General features: G+C 38.8%; 1 protein-coding gene across 5 annotated transcripts; it reads right to left on the bottom strand.

Annotated features, from left to right (window-relative positions):
- Positions 1–2,493: 2,493 nt before the first annotated feature.
- On the bottom strand, positions 2,494–17,411 carry CWC25 (CWC25 spliceosome associated protein homolog). 5 transcript variants are annotated; one of them, XM_081344037.1, is made up of 11 exons: positions 17,309–17,411; positions 16,119–16,291; positions 13,867–14,103; positions 12,421–12,490; positions 9,671–9,783; positions 9,355–9,409; positions 8,938–9,092; positions 7,993–8,076; positions 5,769–5,852; positions 4,990–5,154; positions 2,494–3,546 (listed from the first exon to the last, which is right to left on the bottom strand). In XM_081344037.1, the coding sequence occupies exons 1-11, from the start codon at positions 17,324–17,326 to the stop codon at positions 3,432–3,434; spliced, it is 1,269 nt and encodes a 422-aa protein (XP_081200163.1). In that variant the 5' UTR covers positions 17,327–17,411; the 3' UTR covers positions 2,494–3,431. The 5 variants fall into 5 exon arrangements, with proteins under 5 accessions (XP_081200163.1, XP_081200164.1, XP_081200167.1 ...); XM_081344038.1 differs by having other exon boundaries at positions 4,990–5,151; XM_081344041.1 differs by having other exon boundaries at positions 14,014–14,103.
- Between the last annotated feature and the right edge of the window lie 1,802 nt (positions 17,412–19,213).

Here is a 19,213-nt window from a genome sequence, read left to right as displayed (position 1 = left end):
GTATACTATGAACCATCCTAGGGGCTCCAAAGACTGTTACCCCTGACATACTTTGAAGCAGTGGAAGCTTCCGAATGGATTGCAGGGTAACCCTATATAGAGTGAATTGCTGTGGTCCAGATGAAAGATGATCAATGTTTGAGCAAAGGGACGCACGATTCAAGAAAGATTGTAACTGGTACATAAACCAGAGCTGTGCAAAAGCTCTTCTAGTCACCTACATCATTTGCTGTAGGAGACATGAGTCCATGAGAACTCCAAAATTGCAAACTTGGTCTGAATGGGGAAGTTTAATCCCATCAAGAACTAGAGATGCACCAAAGTCACTCAGTCTTGTCAGGGTTCAGTCTGTTTTCTCCCATCCAGGATCCAGCTCCAGGCATTGCAAGAGAACAGATACAGCATCACTTGGGTCACATGCTGCGGTGATGTAGAGCTATCACCATCATAGTGATAATATCTCAACCCATGGTGATAGAGGATCTCACTAGTAATTTCATGTCGGTGTTAAATAGGAGAGAATACCAAGCCTTGGGAGATGCTGTAAGTGAGTGGTGGTGGATTCTTTCACTCCCTATCAATGCTAATTGGGACCAACCTTGGAGAAAGGAGCTGAACCAGTCTAAAACTCTGTAACCCAGCCCCAACTTGTGAAGCTGGCCCAAAAAGATATCATGGTCGATGGTATCAAAGGCCTTTGAGAAATCAAGAAAGGTGAGAATGGTTACACTATTTATATCTTGCTCTCATCAGAGATTGTCCATAAGTATGACCAAGACTGTTTCTTTCCCATAGCCAGGCCTAAATCCTTTCACATAGCTGGGCCTAAGTCCCGTTTTATTCAGGACTCTCTGGAGCTACCAAGTCACCACCTTTTCTATCACCTTCCCTAAAAAGGGGAGATGGAAAACTGGATGAAAATTGTCCAGGTAGGTGGGTTCATGTGATTTTTTTTAAGGAGAGGACAAACCACTCTCTTTAAAAGGTCCCAGGAGTATCCCTCTTGCAGTGAGGAATTTATCACTCATGAATTCACCTGCATCCTGGAAGTTTTCACCAGCCAAGAGGGACAAGGGTACTTGCATTGACAGTGCAGCAGACCCTGCCCTTAGATCAGCAGGGTCCAACTATTCTCAACTTACTAGTCAAAATGTCTCTCTAGCCATCTCATAAGAAGCTACAACACACAAACAAATCAGAATGATTTTATGACAAGCATTCAACAAATTCTCCTCAGCCCTGGGAATGATTGTCTGAGCCCCCCTCACCTTCTCTAGGAAAGATTGGGTGATTCAGAAAGTGCAATACTCTGCAGATGCAATAACAACAGAACTGTATTGTTTTCACCTTTTTTATCACGATAGGCCTTAATAGAAGCTCTTAAAAGGCTTTAATACTGTCCAGTTGGAATCATCCTTCATCTTTCTCCAGAGGTACTCTAGACCAGTGGCCCCACACCTTGGGGGCACCAGAACCAGTTCCGTAGAAGGCATTTTCTATGGACTGGGGGAGTAGTTTCGCACGCTGCCTGGATCCCACTCATGCGCAGATGGGGTTTCGCTTGCTTGTTAAGCTTCTTCATTTTGGCTTTTTTTGCAAAATAAATGAATGGTATGTCATCTGAGGTTATATTTACTTCCTTTTAAGAACTATAAGGACCAGATGATTTTACTGATATGTAAAAACACAGAACTCAAAAACGGTATCCTTTTTTCACGTTTGTAGATATCTTGCTAAACCATAGAAGTGATATGCTAAGTCCACTGCAGTCAGGTGATGTCTTGCTTAATGATGTATTGCTTAGAGATGGAATTGCCACCCCAATCATAGTTAAATGACAACTACATGTATGTTAGTGGCATATGCCAATAATGCTTACATTTCTCCTTTCCTGTGCTCTTGAGTCAGATGTCACCACAGCCTCCATACATCCTCAGGTTGTAAGGGACTGGGTGTAAAACAACAAAGTTGGGAACTGTTTTTTTTTCTTTTTAAGAAACAGATTTGTACTGTAAGATTGACCTGAATCTAATGCAGACATAAATGGCATAAACTTTTTATCAGCTTTGGCTGATGCAGGAGGTTCATCTCTATGAACGAGCATTTATTTTGGTGAGTTATGTACTGGTAGTCTCATACAGGGACTACTGCAAAGCATTCCTTCTGTGGCAGCCTTTAAACTTAAGTTTGAAAACCACAACTGATCTAGAATTGTTTCTATAAGCGATGAATGGGAACATCATAGGTCTTACATTAGTCTCACACTAAAGCAACTTTGCTTTAGATCAAGGTGCTTGCAACTGTGTCTTAAAAATTGCAGGGCTTAGGCCCACACTTCTTTTAGGCTGTCTACTCCATTCAAAATTGCACTCTTAGTCATTAAAGGTGCACCTTTTGCAAATCCTCCCAAAGAAGTTGTTACCAATTTGTTGTTAACAACCCATCCAACTTTTTTCAGAGCATGTTCATATTATCCATAAATTGCTATTTAAATTTAAATAAAACATTTCTTTATTACAGTTTAGAACAGAGTTCCCCAACCTTTCTGGCTTTGTAGACTGGGGGTGGGGGAGGGGAGAGATTCAAAAAGCCGAAACTCGTCCTACATTCCTTAGCTCAGCCGCAGGCCCATTTCTCAATATTTTTAAATACCACAAAAATGCTAAAAAGCTATACATATAAAAAGTTATATACACATATTAAATGCCAGTTAGATATATAAAGGTGAATATTTACATATCACAAAAGAATATATGAAAGACTGCTGTCCTAAAGTTTTGTCTGTTCCCTTTTGCCTATTAAGAAACTTTGCTTGTTATAGAAGCTGTTTTAGGCACAAAGTTTTCCTGTTTCTATTTAAAAAAATGAATGAAATTATTGTCTCCTTTTAGGAAAGAGATTTTTCTCTAGAGTAAGCATTAAGTCTTGCATAAAATAAAATGATGTGAACAATTCTGGGGAGGAAAGAGATAAAACTGAAAAACAGAAGTATAAATCCAGTTATACTGGACCCAAGTATATCATACTGTTAAGAACATGAAAGGCAGAGGAATTATTATTAGACAACGAAAGCTTCTGTAATAATCTTTCTCTTTTTAATATAACTAAAAATAACTTGTTCTGATTCCATCTTTCCTTTCAGTGGGAACAGGAGCAAAACTCTTATAACCCTTTATAGCACTACATTATAAAATATAAAAGAAAAGGCAGAGATTTCTGACAAATTGGTCTATAAGGATATTTCAAGCTGTTATGTATTTAAAATACCTTAATTTGAAAACATTGTAATGGAATATCACAGTGAACTCTCTTGTGCTATCCAGACAAAGGAAAAAAATAACCTGGCCCATGAAAATTTCCTGAATGGTCCTCAGGGAAAAAACAAAAAACCCCAAGTCCTTAGTGGGCCAGTGATAGGACACAAAAGAATTTCATCGATGCATGAAGTTTTTTTCTAGGGCTGCTGGTGTCCTTTGGATAGAGTGAATGTTTCTCTTCACCCTGTCTTCAAGAGAGGAAGTGGATGCACTCTCCAATTTTATATTGCTGCAAGTTAAAAGAAATAAAGAAACAAAGAAGGGTGTAAGCATTCATTTTGCCCTTTATAACATTTTTCACCAGAAAAAAGATGACCGAAAAAAACAAGAAAAAAAGGAGAAATTAACCAGGATATTTAAAAAAACTGTTTAAATGTCCTTCTGCATAATATCGGGGGTAGTGGGGCAGGAACAATACAAAGCATGAAATCTCTCAAGTCTAGAAAAGAAAATCTATCTTGTTTTCACTCTTTTCTGTAGTCATTAACTCATACATGTTTTTTGCATCACTCCTTACACATAAAAAAGCTTTCCTCTTCCTATTCAAGATAATTCTATGTCTCTGCACTTTCTCCCTCATACCCAGATTTTTACCTAATCCTTAGCAAGATCATATTATCCTAAAGTAGTTTACAACCATTATTATAGTTCCTGCTTTAATATATTTAGATTCCAATTCATACACAAATGGCCCATTATGGAAAAGGCTGAGGAAATGATGGGAATTGTGCAAAGTATTTAAAAGGGGTTCTACTGAAAGTGAAGCATCCCTCCCCAAATTGTTAAAGAAACCCACCCTTTGGAAAATTCACAGACCTGCTTTGAAGGCTCCATCCATCCAGGTTCCACATTTGCCACTTTACTGGCTGTTCCAGCAGAAGCACTGTGTGTGTGTGTGTGTGGGGGGGGGGTCCTCGACTTACAACAGTTCATTTAGTGACCATTAGAAGTTACAACAGCACTGAAAAAAGTGACTTTCAACCATTTTTCTCATGACCACTGTAGTATCCCCATGGTCATGTGATCAAAATCAGACACTTGGCAAGTGACTTATATTTATGATGGTTGCAGTGTCCTAAGGTTATATGATCCCCTTTTGTGACCTGACAAGCAGGAAGTCAGATTTACTTAACAGCTATGTTACTAACTGAACAATTATAACTATGGCAAGAAAGGAGCAAAGGAGTAAAATGGAGCAAGACGCATTTAACAAACGTCTCACTTAGCAATGGAAATTTTGGGCTCAATTGTGGTTGTAACTTGAAGCTATCTGTAGTGAGAGAAACTAGATCACTGTTTCTAAGCCTTAGCAACTTTAAGATATGTGGACTTCAGTTCCCAGATTCCTGGCCAGTATACCTGAAAGGGAATTTGGGAATTGAAATCCACATATCTTAAAGTTGTTGAGGCTGAGAAACAGTGAACGAAAATATGAAAGTTCCAAATGTGTCTGTCTTAAAAATTAAGAAAAACATTTCCTCCTTATATCTAATACCTTGGAAGGTGAAACAAGCATGCATCACAAGAAGACTATCAAACTGCTGCTTTATATCAAGTGCAATGATCATCTAAGTGTTTTAATGAAGACTGAACCAGGACCTTCTGTGTTCAATGTATGCTGTTCCAATTGAGCTATGGCTCTTCCCTAATTTTAGAAAGAAGGGTCACTCACTGTATAAACTTCCCATTGGACTGGCAAAGTTTTTCTAGAGCTTGCTCTCTTTCTTCTTCTTTTCTATGTTTATTCACATTGTTTTTTCTTTCTTCTTCTCGCCATTTGGCATTCTCCATCATTTCCTTCCGTCTTTCCTCCAGCTCTTCTGCAGATAATTTTCTGCTTAAAATAAATTAATATGATTTTAGACAGCAGAGTAGTGGCTTTTCAAATGATAATAATCACTATCAACTTATGGAGTAACCTTTCTCTTGGCTATTGTACGCAGAAGAAATAGGGTTCTCTAAAACTGTGATTAAGTGATTACTTAATAGCCAGAGTAGTAATTAATTAAAGAATAAGGGCTTAAGTCAAACTAGAAAGGACCATACGTTCTTTACACTTCTGCACCATATGAATCTTTAACAAATTTATATATTAAATCTGATGTAATTGCTGACTGCATCCAGTGCATTAAAAGTATTTAAAGCTTTCCAAAGTGTTTTGAAATCAACAGGAAGCAAGTGCAGAGATTGAGGCTCAGTAGTATCCTTAGTAATGTAGATCATTCATCCTCAAATTGGAGATCTTATAAAGTTGGACATTGGGGGTTTAAATAATGGGCAATAATGATAATGGTTTTTAAAAATAAGAGAAAATTGCTGAATCTTATTTTTATAACCCTTTTAATTGCCAAGCATTATAGAATGCATTTTTTCAAAATATTCTGCCTACAATATATGATAGTTATGTCATAACCCATTAAAAATACACCAATACCATGCCCATCCACATACCTCAAAGTCTGTGGTCTTCGGTGTTGGTGTTCCTTATGAAAATTCTTGTATTTTGTTTTTGCCTTTTGTTCCATACCATTGTCCCTGAAATTCAAAAATTTTATTTCCATAAAAATAATAATTCATTATTAATAATTCTTTACTTTAAGCTGTTGTTGTTAGTTGCAAAGTCGTGTCTGACCCATCGCGACCCTATGGACAATGTTCCTCCAGGCCTTCCTGTCCTCTACCATCTTCTGGAGTCCATTTAAGCTCACGCCTACTGCTTCAGTGACTCCATCCAGCCACCTTATTCTCTGTCATCCCCTTCTTCTCTTGCCCTCAATCTTTCCCAGCGAGTCCTTCCTTCTCATTAGGTGGCCAAAGTATTTGAGTTTCAGCTTCAGGATCTGGCCGCCTAAAGAGCAGTCAGGGTTGATCTCCTCTAGGACTGACCGGTTTGAGCGCCTTGAAGCCCGAGGGACTCGCAGGAGTCTTCTCCAGCACCATAGTTCAAAGGCCTCAATTCTTTGGCACTCAGCCTTTTTTATGGTCCAACTTTCATTGCCATACATTGCAACTGGGAAGACCATAGCCTTGACTATATGCACTTTTGTTGACAGGGTGATGTCTCTGCTTTTTAGTATGCTGTCTAGATTTGCCATGGCTTTCCTCCCAAGGAGCAAGCGTCTTTTAATTTCTTGGCTACAGTGCCCATCTGCAGTGATCTTGGAGCCCAGGAAAATAAAATCTGTCACTACCTCCATTTCTTCCCCATCTATTTGCCAGCAATTGAGAGGGCCGGATGCCATGATCTTGGTTTTCTTAATGTTTAGTTTCAACCCAGGTTTTGCACTCTCCTTCTTCACTCGCAACAAGAGGCTCTTTAGTTCCTCTTCACTTTCTGCCATTAGAGTGGTATCATCTGAATATCTTAGGTTGTTGATGTTTCTTCCGGCAATCTTAATTCCAACTTTTGATTCATCTAGCCCTGCCTTTCTCATGATGTGCTCTGCATATAAGTTAAATGGCTCGAGGTCAGTGACCACCTCATTGTGATTATCAGGGACGTTAAGCTCATTCTTGTATAGTTCTTCTGTGTAATTTTGCCACCTCTTCTTAATCTCTTCTGCTTCTGTTAGGTCCCTGCCATTTTGGTCCTTTATCATGCCCATTTTTGCATGAAACGTTCCTTTCATCTCTCCAATTTTATTGAAAAATCTCTGGTCCTCCCTATTCTATTGTTTTCTTCTATTTCTTTGCATTGTTCATTTAAGAAGGCATTCTTATCTCTTCTAGCTATTCTTTGGAATTCTGCATTTAATTGGGCATATCTTTCTTTTTCTCCCTTGCCTTTCGCTTCCCTCCTTTCCTTAGCTATTTGCAAAGCTTCCTCAGACAGCCATTTTGCTTTCTTGCATTTCTTTTTCTTTGGGATGGTTTTGGTTGCTACCTGTTGTACAGTGTTGCGAACCTCTGTCCATAGTTCTTCAGGCACTCTGTCTATCAGATCTAATTCCTTAAATCTATTTGTCACCTCTACTGTATATTCAACAGGGATATGATTTAATTCATACCTCACTGGCCTAGCGCTTTTCCCTACTTTCTTTAAGCCTAAACTTTGCAACAAGAAGCTCCTGGTCTGAACCACAGTCAGCTCCTGGTCTTGTTTTTACTGACTGTATAGAGCTTCTCCATCTTTGGCTGCAGAGCAGATAGTCAATCTGATTTCTGTGTTGACCGTCTGGTGATGTCCATGTGTAAAGCCGTCTCTTGGGTTGTTGGAAAAGAGTGTTTGCTATGACCATCGTATTCTCTTGACAAAATTCTATCAGCTTGTGCCCTGCTTCATTTTGTACTCCAAGGCCAAACTTGCCTGTTATTTCGGTTATCTTTTGGCTTCCTACTTTAGCATTCCAATCCCCCATGATGATAAGAACATCATTTTTTGTTGTTAGTTCTATAAGGTGCTGTAGGGCTTCATAGAACCGGTCAATTTCATCTTCTTCAGCACCAGTGGTTGGGGCATAGACTTGGACTTCTGTGATATTGAATGGTTTGCCTTGGATTTGAACTGAGATCATTCTGTCATTTTGAGGATTGTATCCCAGTATTGCTTTTCCTACTTTTTTATTGACTATGAAGGCTACTCCATTTCTTCTGAGGGATTCTTGCCCACAGTAGTATACCTGATGGTCATCTGAATTAAATTCACCCATTCCTGTCCATTTTAGTTCGCTGATACCTAAGATGTCGATGTTTAGTCTTGTCATCTCTTGTTTGACCACGTCTAGCTTTCCTTGATTCATGGATCTTACATTCCAGGTTCCTATGGAGAAAAAATCTTTACAGCATCGGACTTTCCTTTCACCACCAGACACCTCCACAGCTGAGCGTCCTTTCGGCTTTGGCCCAGTCACTTCATTCTTACTGGCGCTACTAGTACTAGCCCTCTGCTCTTCCCCAGTAGCATATTGGATGCCTTCTGACCTGAGGGGCTCATCTTCCAGCGTCATATCGTTTTGCCTTTTAGTATTGTCCATAGGGTTTTCATGGCAAAGATACTGGAGTGGGTTGCCATTTCCTTCTCCAGTGGATCACGTTTTGTCAGAACTCTCTGCTATGACCTGTCCGTCTTGGGTGGCCCTGCACGGCATAGCTCATAGCTTCATTGAATACGCAAGCCCCTTCACCACAACAAGGCAGTAATCCATGAAGGAGTAGTTTAAGCTATTCTATTACTAATTCTTTATCTTATACTACCAGGACGCATAATATTTTTCAACCCAATGACTGCACTTGCCTTTTGAATGAGCAAGAGGAGCAACATACCAAATCATGATTTGGGGTGGTGGAGGGGAATTCAAATATTAAATTGTCATTAATTTTGAACAATGAATATAATTACTCCATATATTCTGAAAACATTTACCTTGCCACATTAAAAATTACAATGAATAGAGGCCAGAATAATTATCTTTCAAGTATTCTCAGTCCTTCATCCAATAAGTTGTGAGGACTGAGAATACTTGAAAGATCATTATTCTGGCCTCTATTCATTATAATTTTTAATGTGGCAATGTAAATTTATGTATACAAAAACCACCTAATCTAAGATTTGAATAATTCCAAAGCACTAAGATAACCTCTATCGTAGAAAAGGAGAATTGGTTGCCCAGTTTTTGCTTACAGTTTACTGTCTCTAGGTGATCTTGATCTCTTATGCCTGCTTGAGTCCTGATTTGTGTTCTTGTTCACATGCCTTTCAGGAGAATGGCTTTGTTGCTCTGATCCTAAACTCTGTTGGAGTTTATGAGACATCCTTTCATGGCCACTATCACGAACCTAGCATTATGAGAAAAATGCCATTTTCTTAAAGAGTTTAAACATGGAAAAATATTGCTTTATTAGAGAATTGCTATATTCAACTGACTGCACGCAGCTGTCCCAAACTGTGACTGTAAAGGTATTAGCACTTAATCTACACTAGCAAGGAATTCAAAGATAATAATAGTTCATATACTTCACAATTTTAGTCAAACTGGCCCCAATAAATAGCATCTCTATTTTATATTGTATAGTAAATACTACAGAGCACAATACGTACTTGCAATCCATATCCTGGTTTTTGGCGATGAAGATATTCTATTTTCTCCCGTGACCTAAAGCAAAAGAAAATTAAATTCTAACAATTCATGAGTGTGATAGGTCTGAATTCCCTTTTATTTTAACTGTGAACAGTGGCTGAAGGAGTGGTTATTAACCAGAGACTACATGTACCATCTTTAAAACTCCAAAAGACCCCTTTTATATAGCATGTATTTCTGTGGGAACGGAGTTCCATTTTTTTCTCTGCAATTATGAACAGTAGTCAAACCGAGCCTCTAAAATAGGCTAAATGAATAAATGTATATAAATCATACTTAGTTTTAATCTCTTCATCTTCACCACTACTGGAGTTATGGTGCCTATGTTTCTTGTGCTTCTTCTTCTTCTCTTTCTTTCTTTTTTTCTTCTTCTCCAAACTGCTTTGTAACTGGATCATTTGAAAAAGGGAGTATTAGTTTCACAATAATCACCAGAGTTTACAGTATTGTCCTAATTCCTTTTGGGCCAACAGGTACTTAATACAATTTTGAGAACATACAGTAAAATTTCCATAGTTGACCACTTCCCTGCACTGACCATCTCCATAAGGTGACCTAATTTTCAGAGACCAGGTGTACTGTATGGTATATGTACACAATAGAAAGCCAACCTCTCTATAATGACCACCTCTGTAAGTTGCATCTTGACTACCTGGACCTTGACACAGTATTAATTTATTTTCTATAACTTGACTAGTTGAGTCCAGTCTGCATCAAGAGCAAGAAAAGTGAAATGTAGAATTGGTAGCAATGAATTTCTTTCAAGAAGAATATCAAAGAATACAATATTTTTGACTTTGATTTGATAGTAAAGATGATGACATCCCTAACACTGACAAGTATGGACTCTTTTTCAAGGCAATGCCTGGCAGGAGCCTCGTTATGACAAATGTAAGAGTGGAAAACTTTCTAAAGAACGTTTCACAGTTCTGCTGTGGGCTAGCTTAACTGGAGAGAAGCTAAAACCTTTGATAATCGGTAAATCGGCAAACCCATCCTCATTCAAGAACCTGCAGTCCACAGACCTTCCCTCACCTGGAAATCTAACAAATCTGCATGGATGACTGGTACCCTGTTTGAGAAGTGGATAAGCAGTATGGACCAAGAAATGAAGAAGAAATGTTCCATTCTCCTTGTAATAAACAATTGTCCTAAGTGAATCATCTTATAAACGTGAAAGTGAAATTTTTGCCTCCAAACACTACATCAAAAATTCAACCTCTCAACCAAGGCGTAATCAAAACATTCAAAATGCACTACCAAGCCCAGCTTCTGCAATGGGCCATTGGTAAAACACAAACATGATCCGTCTGAAGAAGCAAACTCCTAATTCTAACTCTAACTTAAGTGAATTAAGTGAGAAGGACACAGAAGTTGCAGGTATTCTGAAAGAAAAGGATGTCAGTTATTTACTAATTCAGTTAGTCATTCGCTGTGGAAAAATGCCCAGGTATGGTGAGTGATATAGCCAACACTGAGAGTGCTTAATCTGCTTACCTTCATAAAAAGAATAAGAAACAGACTAAAATTTTTTTTTTAAAGAATGATCAAACCATGAGAAAACAATACATACAAACAATACATACATAAATGTATTGATTTTGTATGATACAGTATTCTATAAATGATTTTCCTGTGTTTTCACTATGTCGATGAACATTTTGGTTGCCATAAGAAGAGTGAAGATTTATAGCATATATTCTGCATTAATTATATTTGAAATAATTTCATATCTTCAGTAATTAGTGTTAATTAGAAATCTTAACACCAACTATAATCTTGTACAAGATTAATTGGAAAAACTACATTCTGGTTTGTACTCATTTCTAACAATTTTTGTTGTAAATACAGCAATTATTAAAAGACTATTAATTTGATTGGGCAATTGTTTAGTATTTTGTTGAGGCATTATTTCTGTACCTTATTCTCTTTCCCTCTAAACCAAGATCATCAGAGATTAAGGTAAACTTCACACTGTCTATATACCTAAACATTTTAGGAATTACTTTCTCTCCAGTTCAAAAAAAGGTACTCTAAACCAGGGCTTTTCAACCTTTTCACCCATTGTACCACTTTTAGGATATGGCAACATCTACGTACCACCAGTCACCTAGCAAGATGTCAACTTGATGACCCCCCCAAAAAAAAAGAAAAAGAAAAAAGTGATGAAGTACAGGTAGTCCTCGACTTACAACAGTTCACTTAATGACTGTTCAAAGTTACAATGGCACTGAAAAGTGTCCCCCAAGCCACAGCTGAGCAAGACCCGTGCCTGCCTGCCCAGCGGTGCTCTTCCTCCTGTCCAAGGTTTTCATTGTTGTGCTGCCACCAATTCAGCTCATTCCCCTCCCCTGCTACCACTTTTCTAGGATGGCTATCACCTGCCATGTGCCAATGTACCACAGGTGGTACCCGTGCCACTGGTTGAAAAGCCCTGCTCTAAACCAGGGGTCCCCAACCTCTGGTCCATGGACTGGCAGCGGGCCATGATATACCAGAAACTGGGCCACACAAACAAGCAAAGCCCCATTTGTGGAATGCAGGCAGCACATGAAACCACGCCCCCTCTGGTCTACGGAAAAACCTCTCTCCACAGAACCGGTCCCTGGTGCCCAAAAGGTTGGGGGCCTCTGCTCTAAACTCCCAACGCTGTCCATAATAATTTGAAATTGATAAGTAATACCTATCTTAGGTGTATTTTTAAATACTTTTTATCCACCTTTTTATATACCACTGAGCTGGCAAACATACCTAATATTCCCATCTCCTCCTATTTTCTCTAAAACAAGAAACTTGTGAGGTGAGTTGGTCTGAAAGAGAATGGCTGGCCCAAAGTCAGGCAGCTAATTTTCTCTGCCCAAGACAGAACTAGAACTCAGTCTTCTTATTTATTTGCCAACACATTAACAATTACATCAAACTGGAAATAGCCCCACCCAATTTTGCTCAAAATACATAGGATTGTCATCATGGAATTCAACACCATTCTGTTGTATACATTCACAGAGCATTCAGCATTAACATACCAGTTCTTTGATCTTCTTCATTTTTACAGGATTGTTCAAAACATCACGTTTCTTCTCTTCCTCCCTCTTCCTATATAGACAAAATAATATTAATTTATTAAGTAATTTCAGGTGAAATTCTCAGATATTCTATTTCAGTAGTATCATTTCTGATTAGAGGGTGATACCTATGGTCTTCCAGGAGTAAATGGATTTTATCTTCTATCAAAATTTAGTTGGCTTTATTTATTTTGCTTTTACTGGTTATAATTGGTTTTAGGATTATCTTGTATAAGACCAGTGACCACAAAGGTTTCCTAATACAAAGATACAGTTATAGCAGGGTTTTTCAACCTTTTCACGCATTGTACCACTTTTAGGATATGGCAACATCCAAGTACCACCAGTCGCCTAGCAAGATGTCAACTTGATGACCAAAAAAAAAAAGAGGAAGAAAATGATGAAGTACAGGTAGTCCTCAACTTACAACAGTTCGCTTAGTGACTGTTCAAAGTTACAATGGCACTGAAAAAAGTGCCCACCAAGCCACAGCTGAGGAAGACACCTGCCTGCCCAGTGGGGCTCTTCTTCCTGTCCAAGGTTTTCATTGTTGTGAGCATTTCTGTTGAGGATTGGCAGCGGGGGTGGGGGGGGTGTTTGGTTTTTATTCCACCCCCTCTACTGGGTGGTTGCAAGAGGTTTTGGTCACTTCACATGACCCTGGGACACTGTGACCGTCATAAATATGAATCAATTCCCAAGCATCGGAATGTAAATCACGACCCTGGAGATGCTACAACATTCCAGCTGATCAGCACTTGTTCTGGGCTCAGAAGCGCCAGGATCAGTGCCGGGCTCCAGCTGGAGCCCGGCACTGATCCTGGCGCTTCCACTGAGCCCTGACAGCCCCAAAGAAGTGCTGATCCTGGCGCTTCCACTGAGCCCTGACAGCCCCAAAGAAGTGCTGATCCTGGCGCTTCCACTGAGCCCTGACAGCCCCAAAGAAGTGCTGATCCTGGCGCTTCCGCTGAGCCCTGACAGCCCTGCAGCTCCAGCCGTCTCTCGCTCACGCTTGTTCAGTGCTGCCACTGGTTCAGGTCATTCCCCTCCCCCGCTACTTTTCTACGATGGTCGCGTACCACCTGCCAGGTACCAATGTACCACAGGTGGTATCTGTACCACTGGTTGAAAAGCCCTGAGTTATAGTATCGGAAGTCATAATTTCCCAATACCCAATCTATAGGATTAGCATATCTGATCAAATTTTGCACAAAAATGTAAAAGAGAAGCACTGTAGATATTAAAGGGAATAATTCAGGTTTTCAAAATGTTAATATTATAGATATTTCAATGCTTTCATTTTATAAATCATCCTGGCCATCACCTCACTTATCAATCATTCATTTATTATAGATTTTATTTATATACTTTCTGACTTTCTTTGACACTGAAAGCAGTCTTAATTACCTTATCATAAAAAGAGGATCTTCCCGAATCTTGCTAGCTATATCCAAGGCAGAATTGGCACCTGTGGATGCAAAGATAGAGCCTGGCAGAAGGCCAGTCTCAGAAGAGCAACCTGCCTCCTTGTCCTCTGCTGTCTCAAAGACATACTTGTCAACTGGACGCCCCATAAGGTATTCATCTCTGTTCACCATGCCACCTGGTCCTTGGTACATCCATTCCAACTTCTCATCTTTTTTTCTAATTTATTTGGAAGAAAAGATATAAAAACTTTCAAGTCAACTCAGAGTCAGAAGAAAATACCAAAAAAAAGATAACTATAAGCAGAATATTTAACATTTTGGGGGGGCTGAGGTTACAAAGAGTCTGAGAACACACTACACATATAGATAAGTCCAGAGCTTGGGATGGGTTGGGGGAATGCTAAATGCAAGAAATAAAAACTCTGAATTCCTGGATGGGAGAAAATAAACACACTGGTGATACTTATTAAAATCATTATTTCCCAGGGCTGATAGAAGGGAAATACAATTGCTAGAGGAATGGGTACATTTTAATTTTTTTTTACATTCCAATGATCTCATCAGTTTTATCAAGGAAAATTTAATATTAATTAAAATACATTTTTCTGAACTGAATTGAAAAAAGCTTTATCAAGAAGCATTAGATTTCCAAATGAGAATTTTGTTTCTTTCATTTCTCTCTATCCACTTAATTCTTGAATTAAAAATGCATTTCACATATACAGAACAGTATCACCTTTAATTACTTTACATTCTAGAATTCCAGTCTAGAAGATGTTATGCTAAGGTCACTTGCAGACCAGAGTATTATGCACAGATCTCTCTCTCTCTCTCTCTCTCTCTCTCTCTCTCTCTCTCTCTCTCTCTCTCTCTCTCTCTCTCTCTCTCTCTCTCTCTCTCTCTCTCTCTCTCTCTCTCTCTCTCACACACACACACACACACACACACGTATATGTATGTGTGTATACCGTATGCATATAAAAATTACATGAACTAAGTCTGTCTAACAGGAAACACTACTTGTCATGTACTATAATGTTAGCTGAGGTGTCCTTTAAGTTTTTAGCTATAACAAGTTATGAAACCAATATAGTTGCACAAAAAGCTTAATAAAGATCCAAAAAGGACACATAGTAGAAAGAAAAAGAGTCAAATCATGAAAGAAGGGTACAGATAGCTAACTCATAGGTACAAAAATAGTAGTAGGAAAGCTAAAGCTCAGAATGAACTGAGATAGGTGGAAGCTGCTAAAAGTGGGTTTCTTTAAGGAAGACATAATTGATATTTTGGCTGCTCAATGACAATGGAAAAATATTAAGAGGTAACAATGAAAAGGCAAAGCTATTCTACACTCAGTCATCTGTAATGGGAAGATAAATGTTCCATCAGGCAATTGTAGGGGGCAGAACTGACCCTGCAGGAACAAATCCTATTAAATTTTAATTGGTTAAATATTCACATCTAAATGAACTCAATTTTGGGATGATTTGGCTAAGTCTTTAATTATATTTTCATTAAAAAAAATCCTAGGGAACTGGTGAAGTGCTAAATATCTACAAGATAGGAAGTGGTTTTAAATCTAAAGCAGGTAATGGTAACTTGTACGTGTCCCAAAGATGCTTTTTCAGGAGGCAATTGGACTTTCTTGTTTTACTTTGAAGACATTTTGATTGTCATCCAAGAAGCTTCTTCAGCTTTGACTAGATGGTGGAGAATGGGCCCCTTTGGAGATTATGTCATCAGGGTCACCTGAGTAGTCCAAATGTGTGTGGAGGAACAGGATAGTTGCTTCTTGAAAAAGCACCTTTGGGACAACCATGACCTGGATGACTGAGAATCTCCATAGACATTTAACTAGTAAGTGCTGGAAAACAAACAGCAGAAATTAGTATGGAAATTTCAAGAACAGAGATCTTGGACTGAATAGCTTTTGTTAAGCATTATGGGAATGATGAAGACATAGTACTTTATTTCAACAAAGCTCTTGACAAAGACAGATTCTCGCTGAACATTCAAAGTAAATTAATATTGTAATAAATCCAATTCAACAGTAGAATCAATTATCCAAAGATGTGATGGTTTTCCCTTCACTACAATTCTTTAAAATAGAGGCTAAACAATCTCTTTCAGGGATACTGTAATATAAATTAGTGTAGCTAATTGATAGCTTAAATAGTTCTTTCCTATTCCACAATTCTATGATTGCAAACCAATAAATCCAAGTCAACATACTTGATAGCGCCTACATCTTCTGCATAACGCTGCATTTCTTCTCGTGCTCGCTCTTCATGCAATTCTCGTTGTAGCTCTTCAATTTTCTTCCGTTCAGCTTCATGCTTTTGTTCTGCTTTCCAAACTTTTTCCACATTACGGAGGGTTTGTGGGTGCCAGCTTTTTTTAAGGTTCTAGACAAAATTAAGCATTTAACATTTATCTTGATTTAATCTGAAAATTTCCTCTACAAAAGCTATACATATTAAATGTCAACCAGAAAAATACCTGAATGCAAACCTCAATGAACTAAAATTAAGTACATAGAAGTGTGAGCTCCATATTTATATTGCTATTCAAATAGTTCCCTCATTTTATAGTTTACACTCATTGTTCTGTAACAGAATGGCAGCTAGCTAGCCACTACACACCAGATACATCTTGCTTCAAGTCAATTTCATATCATTGATTTAATAAGCTCAATTAGCACATTACAAATATTGGACTGTGGGGCTATTTGTGTCCTCCATTCCAAATGAAGTTTCCATAGTCTGTTAATTGGTACATTAAGAACATGTTGGAGGTCCTATCCTCACCAATTAGATTCACACATCATAGAAAGTCATGTTTTTCTTAAAATTGGTTGAATATACTATTTGAATACTAACTGGACTCACCATATACAATAAACCATAAACCATGGCTTGTAAACAGTGGCTAAAATATCATAATCTGCTAAAGCAAAAGTAACCAGATTATAAATTAGTGATATGTGAAACAATAGCTAAGATATCACATCTTAATAAACTAGACAAACTAGATTATGACCTAGTGATAAGCCACTTAGGTTGCTATAAAGAAGCTCTTTACCTCTAGCAAAGTGCTTAAAGAAGATATGCTGCTGTCCCTACCTCATTTCTTCTGAACTGCTTTCCATAACTCTGAATTCCAACCAAGCCATTCCCCCACACTAGCGCAAGTCTCTCCAACCTTAAAAACGTCCTTACATTTCAATTATATAATATAGTATACAATTACATTATACGAAATATCCCTGTATTTTCATCCAAATGTGTACATAGCAAGTGAACTGCGAATGGAGATAAGAAATGAGCTTTTAGTTTCGATTAATTCAAATCCAAGCCAATTCGGACTGTCCCAGTCTCGATCCCTCCCCTCCTTCTACCTCGGCTTTTCCCTTTTTTTCTCACCAGATCGCCTCCCCCCATGGCGACAGCTCAGTCTTCTTTGGAGCAGCCGCTACGCAGCTCCACTCCAACTCGGCTGTGGAGCTCAGACCGGCGTAGAATGATGACGCAACATTTTATATCTATCTCAAACGTCGCTCCTCCCAAAGCGGAAGTAATGGATTTAAAAACAGATACGTATAAAAAGCTTCCTCTGTCGATTTTGAAGCGTTTTTTTCCCTGTTGTGGGGGAAATTGATAGTATTATTATATTATTATTATTATAAAGGCTCAACTATCAGACTCACGCGATGATATGAGTAGTAATATAATATTTGGAAGGAGGCAGGCTAAGGAAGATTGTGTGCCTTTTTCACACAAGATTGCGTGCATCTCATTTATGTTGCCTTTGTACACTGTAAGCATGTGGGTGGAAATCTCTTACATTTGCTCCCATCTTTTAAATCAGTTCAATTGCTGTGATACTTCAGTCCATCCAGAAACTACTTTGAACTACTTCTATTAATTAGCCAGTAGTTCAGTCACCAGGGTTTGGGAAAGTGTGAAGAAAAGTAATTCTCACAGGAATGGCAGCATGATAGCAAAATAGACATGTGAAAGGTTTAATTAAATACACATAGTCCTTGACTTACTATATAGTTCATTTAGGGCTTTTCAACCTTTTCACGCATTGTACCACTTTTAGGATATGGTAACATCCAAGTACCACCAGTCGCCTAGCAAGGTATCAAAAATTTGATGACCAAAAAAAAAGGAAAAAAGTGATGAAGTACAGGTAGTCCTCGACTTACAACAGTTTGCTTAGTGACTGTTCGAAGTTACAATGGCACTGAAAAAAGTGCCCCCCCAAGCCACAGCCGAGCAAGACACCTGCCTACTTGCCCATCTGCGCTCTTCCTCCTGTCCAAGGTTTTCATTGTTGTGAGCATTTCTGTTGATTGGCAGCGGGGGTGAGGTGGGTGGGTATTTGGTTTTTATTCCACTGTCTGCTGGGTGGTTGCAGCAAGTTTTGGTCACTTCACATGACTCTGGGACACTGACCATCATAAATATGAATCAGTTGCCCAGCATCTGAATGTAAATCAGAAGACCCTGGAGATGCTGCAACATTCCAGCTGATCAGCGCTTCTTCTGGGCTCAGAAGTGCCAGGATCAGGACCGAGCTCCAGCTTCCACTGAGCCCTGAGAGCCCTGAAGAAGCACTAATCCTGGCGCTTCCGCTTAGCCCTGATAGCCCTGCAGCTCCAGCCATCTCTTGCTCAGGCTTGTGCGGTGCTGCCACTGGTTCAGCTCATTCCCCTCCCCCGCTACCACTTTTCTAGGATGGTTGCGTACCACCTGCCAGGTGCCAATGTACCACAGGTGGTACCCCTACCACTGGTTGAAAAGCCCTGCATATAGTGACCGTTCAAACTTAACAATGGCATGGAAAAAAAGTGACTTACAGTTACAACCTTTGCAACATCCCCATAATCATGTGATCAAAATTTAGATGTTTGGCACCTGGTCCATACTTATGACTATTGCTGTGTTCCAAGGTCATGTAATCACATTTGGTGACTTGACAGGCAAAGTCAATGGTGAAGTCAGAGTCACTTAACACAACCGGGTTACTAACTTATCAACTGCAGTGATTCACACATGAGGCAAGAAAGGTCATAAAATGGGCAAGATTTACTTAATTAATGTCTCACTTAACAACAGAAATTTTGGACTTAATTATGGTCGTAAGTTGAAGAGTACCTATAAACTAAGCCTTGAAGTGTCTGGTTCACAGTGGCCTTTATCATAAAATTCCTATGGCAACCTGTTGACATTTCTTTTTCTATTGAAGAAAGCAACAAAGTGTAGGAATTAATCTGAGATTTGTTAATTATCAATATGTATGCTTACATCATGTATATACAA

Source organism: Vipera berus (assembly GCF_964194415.1).
Source record: "Vipera berus genome assembly, chromosome: Z".
Taxonomy (NCBI): Eukaryota; Metazoa; Chordata; class Lepidosauria; order Squamata; family Viperidae; genus Vipera; species Vipera berus.
The sequence above is the reverse complement of the archived record's forward strand: the minus strand, read 5'-3'. Positions and strand labels throughout refer to the sequence as shown.